The sequence below is a fragment of the Morone saxatilis genome, unplaced genomic scaffold, assembly GCF_004916995.1.
Source record: "Morone saxatilis isolate NCDOM2014 unplaced genomic scaffold, NCSU_SB_2.0 Contig0, whole genome shotgun sequence".
Taxonomy (NCBI): Eukaryota; Metazoa; Chordata; class Actinopteri; family Moronidae; genus Morone; species Morone saxatilis.
This window is the reverse complement of record NW_023339650.1, coordinates 16,611,422-16,616,772: the sequence shown is the minus strand read 5'-3', so window position 1 is coordinate 16,616,772 and position 5,351 is coordinate 16,611,422. Positions and strand designations below refer to the sequence as shown.

The window sequence follows — 5,351 nt, the reverse complement described above, 5'->3', positions numbered from 1 at the left end:
TTTCCAGGCTTTGTGCTAAGCTAAGCTAACTGGCTTCTGAGAGCGGTATCAATCCTTTGATTTAACTCTCCAGAAAGCGAATAAGCATATCTCCCAAAATATCAAACCACTGTTTTAAATGCCTAACGATATAATACAAAAACATTTGTTACATACAAGTTAAATATGTGCAGGAACAGAGGATATACATACATACGACTCATACACATATGCAAAAGTAGGCATGCCAATGTGTGTGTACACGTGCACATACACAAATATATAAGCACCACTGCACATGTATGCACACACACTCAAACATACTGTACAGACACACACACAAACACATTCCATGAAGAATTGGTCACTGCTCAACCAGCCGAAGTACTTCAAACTAAAGCAGTACTTACAGTATGTAGATCATACCCAATTTCACAATAAAAGTCTAAACAGGTGATGCATTTAAAACAATAATATGACAAACTATGTGTAATAGATGAATAACATTGTTTTTCATCAACCACTATTCTTCCTTATTTTGGTAAATTGTTGAATCTGCTCTGCAATTCAATATCGTGCAAAATTGTCTTTTTTTTCTCAAAGTGTATTACTGAAGGCTTCATCCTTTCTTGGATCACACTGCAACCCAGAGGACTGAAATGTTAGTGCCGCCCTCGTGTGTTATCTGGTTGACTCGTCCACGGATACAGTCCAGAGTAACATACACAGCTGTACCATTCTGGACCTGAAATGAAGCCCTCAGCCCAATACTGGCCCACTGGCTCCCTTCGGGCATATAACCAGACACCTGCTGAGCCACAGGACCCGCCTGCCTGCCCTGACCCCCCACCTGCTGCAAAGTGAGTTTTACAATATTGCAAGAGTGTATCATCTTCAGGTTGAGGGCTATGTTCGCCGTCCCTTTCTCGTGGAATATAAAGTTCTTCCGACTGTTTGGCTCCCCTGAGCGAGCCAAATGCACCTGTGCCGTGTCCGGGCTGATCTGCTGGAATAACAGCGGCTTATTCCTGACTGCTCCAAAGGGCAGACCAGTCCTGGACACAGTAGCAGTCAGGGCTGTTGACACTGCTGAAGGAATCCAGATAAGGCTCAGCATACTGATCCCAGTGCTGTCCCCAAAGTAGCGAATGTTGCACTGGGATGGAGTTGTGATCTCAAAGCTAAGTGTGTCCCCGCTGTCCACACTCACAGCACCTGAAAGGGTGATGGAGGTGTCCCTGTAGTTGACGCCCGTTTTGAAGGCTTGCATCGCCTCCTGGCCAGTCCCGTTGCGGTTAGTGTAGGCAATCAGGGAGAAACCCTCTCGAATGCAGGTGTGGCCCATGGAGTACAGCGCCTGTTGGAGGACGAACTTTACAACACCACTTTCTGTGAAGCGCACGCCGCGGTTGTCATGGGTTAGAATGATCATATACGGGTCAGACACTGAGGTCATCCGGAAAGTTGGGCGGTAACTGGTCTGGTAGTGTGCCAACAGGGACATCTGAGCCGTCATAGCAACGGCACCAGTATCATGTGACAACCAGAGCAGGCTAAAAGAGGGAGTGGTGATATCATAGACATGAAGATCCTTGCTCTGGTTGCAGTGTTGATTTGGACTCTTCAGCAGCAGAGTGAAGGTGTGGTTAGGCTCCACCTCGACTCCACTGCTGACACTGACACCCTGGAAGTACTTCCCATCTGGTTGTTCAATGCGAACACCACTGAGGTCTTGACCCTCCTCCTCCTGGCTCCCATTGAGCCTCATTCCCACCTGAAGGAAGTTCCTGCAGCTGTGCTTTATCGCAAAGTTATGATCCAACCACACCAGGCCATGCTGCAGGAACGTCACCTGCCCTGCCTCGTTGGACAGCAGATCAGTGGTCTCTTTGCCTCGGATGTTTAATTGAAGCCCGGGGAAGATGTGTGTGCCAGAGGTCCGGGCAGGGGGAACTGCCACATTGGCCACCCAAGACTGGGAGAGTCGACTCTCCGAAGACTGGCCGCAGACGGCATCACTGATAGCCGTGCAGGAAACAGCGACAGGCTCTCCATCACAGTCAGAGCAGGCCTGGCACTCCTGCAGCTCCTGGTTGTAGAAGTAGTCACGACCACACACGCCCATTACTGCCTCTCTCTCAGGAACTCCCAGACACCTGAACCCCCCTGTGCAGTTCAAGAGAAGTGAAAAATCAAAAAAATATATTTTTTCTGTTCAGTCAGCATTGTACCTAAATATGATCAAATATGAAGAAAGTGTATAAAAAATGAAAATAATAATATACAGTATTTAGTAATAATAGTAACATTACTTTTTCACAATCCCCACGATTGGGGATAAATTGCATGAATTATTTTGAAAGAATATGAGCGTTGAACTCACCTGGAGTATTAAGGCACTTCACTCGCTCTCCACAAATGTTTGGTAATTCAAGGCATTCATCTCTGTCCTGCAATTCATTAAAATTAATATTGCCATCATGAATACATTTTGAATGTTAATAATAGGGTTCAGTTGATTTTGACTGTATTTTTGCTTTTGTACTGAAGCTGCAGAGCTAATATTTTGCGCCTCCTCAATTTTGTATTCTAATCAGGGCCACAAAGGCCCTAGAGGGTAAACATTTACTCTCCAAATCAGCTGTCGTTTTGTTTGGCCGAAAACCACTGACTGATACAACCATATGACTATCAGCAGAAATCCATTCACACTTGCAGTGGCTTGGTTTTCACACATTAGAGATAAGACCAATATAAAAAAATATATCAGCCTTGTCATCATGAAAACTGTAGTGTATTTAAAATACAGTAACAAGGGTGTTAGCCAAAAAATGAAATATAGCTATTTTGAAGGACATCACCTGGCACATCCTGTCTGCAGTAGGAGAACACTGTGAGATCAGAAAGAAGCCCGGTGGACACATGGTGCACTTCTCACACTGAGGCGGGTCCCTCTGAAAATCACAGAACTCCTCCTGCCCACAGGGTGAAGGACATCCCAGCAGAGGTTGAGGAAAATGAGCCTCTCCAACTACATCCATCACCTTTGAGTCAATGTCCATTTTGTGGACGGCGTAGGACTTCTGCAGATGGCTGCGGGCCTGGCTCTGCAGTCCCGCCAGGTGGTTCTCAAAGTAGCTCTGCAGCTCGCCCTGCAGGCCCTGGAAGGAAACCTGTTTGACGGTGTCTGAGAGGAGGCCGTACTGGGCCTTCACCACATCCATCTGCTCATACATTCGCCGCTGCTGGTCCAGGATCTCCCTCTGCTGGGACAGTAGCGCCTCCTGTTGGTCTGCGAGCTTCTGCTGCAGGTCGCGGATGACCACCTGCTGGGCTTGCAGGGCCTCCACCAGCTTCTCCTGCCCCTTGGCCAGCTGGAGGTGCAATATGAGGGCATCTTCTGAGGGAACTTCATTCTCCCCTGAGAGGAAATAATGCAGAATGAAAGATGGGATCAGACAGACATGTTGTTAATGTTAAACACTGCAGTGGAGGAAGTGATTAAACGAGATTAAGACTGACACCCAATGACCCCATTCTATTGGTCTAGCCATGGCAAGTAAAGTATTTCTGTACAATGAAAGTTTCCTATACATGGACCAACATCAAAGCACTCTACATTTTCTGGACAATTGACTCTGAGACATTTTTCCAGTCCAGTTGCTCTAGTTGCTCTGCAGATATCATTTTGGGCTGAAGGTCAACAATGTCTTTCTTTTTCTTTTGGACACCTTAATCCTCCTTTTGCAGATCATTGGTGGGGAAAATAAAGTTAAATTCAAACAGAGTATTATGTATTTGGTTAAATTAGTTAATTTAGAGGTTTACTGCTTTCGGCTAGAGATAATAATTCATCAACTTTTTTGAAGATCACTCAACCAGAAATGTCTCACAGTGGTTAGACCGGTGCGCAATTGTGCGGGAAGGAAGTTAATCAGCCTCTAATAATCTAAACACAACAGTTAATTTTAAGATGACAATGATGATGATGATGATGATGATACCAGACCTGGTTTGATGTCACATGTGAGCTGGACACCCAAAGGCGCGCCGCCAAGTTCCGGCGACGGATATCCAAGCTCCGGAAAATCTCCCAGAAACTGTGCGGCTCTATCGGACAGATGGACAGGAGGAAGCTGGCTGGCGGCGGCAGAGGAGACGCTCTCCTCTGAACCGACCAGACATCCCTCTCCCACACAAGACTTTGCTCGAGGTTTTGGCCGTATCCTCAGCGGCAGTCTGCACTCGATCCCTCTACAGTCTCGGGTGTCATTGGTGGGCTGAAATTGTTTCACAGGAGGGGCGCATTCCACATCGGTGCACCCTGCAGGTGAAACTTCATGCGCTCTTATCCGTGTGCCGCCGCTGCTGGTGTCACCGTGCCGCCCGCGAAGTGGCTGGACAGCCGAGTAGGCTTCCGATGCTGCTCTTGGAGAGCTCGGGTACGCATGGTGTTGGCTGGCAACTATCTGCGCCGCTCTCCCGTGCGTTGTCGGGTTAAACTGCCGCGGCGGTCTGGAGGATCTGCTCCCCGGACAGTGCGCTCCGGTGCACGGTCTTGGATCGCCGGTTTCTGCGCCGTAGCAGTGCGTCCCCCGGCAAATCTCTGCGACAGCTTGCAGTGATACCCAAGACAGCAGCAGCAACACCACTGGTGTTACTAAAACCATTTTGCGTCAGCTATATTCCTCTTTCACCCCCCTGCAAAAGAAGAAACATCTGCGTTACGCTTTCTACTGCCAAATGATAAATCTGGAAAAATCTTAAAATCTCCAAAACTGTTCAGCAAACCGTCCATCACTGATCTGCTCCTTTAAGATTAAAGCCCTCTCTGTCACTACTAGAAACAAACTTTATCATGCTTGACACAGAGACTCTTGATCTGCAGTTCTTGACAGAACATTACCTTCAGCTCCAGGCTTTGGTGAGACTGGCTTTCCCCGACTGTCAGTAAGGAATAAAAACATTAAACACACGCATTACTGCTGGCTCTCTTCATGCCTGACCCACTCTGAGGGCTTCTGCACTACAATGTCAGTATGTGGCATTCCTAAGACTTAATTAGCATCAGGTTTCCCCGGCCACAAATTAACCCTTCACCTTCCCTGTTCTCCATACAGGAATTCCCCACTGAGGAGAATGAAGGCAGAAAGGAACATTTTCTCAATCACAACATAAAAATATTGGCTCCCATTTCCATGTTAAAAGAAAAAACAAAGGGGAAATTTTCTTCACGCATTGCCAAAGTTATGTTCTCCAGTCCTGTCATCCTTTTTCCTGGTGACTGCCGCTTTTCATTTCGCTCACTGTTGACTTTCCTATGACCTTATGGCCATCCAAGTTGCAAAAAGTGGCAGTGTTTTTTGTTTAGC

The 5,351-nt window shown here is 47.0% G+C and overlaps 1 protein-coding gene across 1 annotated transcript; it reads right to left on the bottom strand.

Moving 5' to 3' along the window:
* Positions 1-5,003, bottom strand: si:ch211-37e10.2. The gene is made up of 5 exons (XM_035653426.1): positions 4,886-5,003; positions 3,989-4,680; positions 2,841-3,400; positions 2,363-2,429; positions 1-2,145 (listed from the first exon to the last, which is right to left on the bottom strand). Exons 2-5 carry the CDS (start codon positions 4,647-4,649, stop codon positions 614-616), a joined length of 2,820 nt encoding a protein of 939 aa, XP_035509319.1. The 5' UTR covers positions 4,650-4,680; positions 4,886-5,003; the 3' UTR covers positions 1-613.
* Between the last annotated feature and the right edge of the window lie 348 nt (positions 5,004-5,351).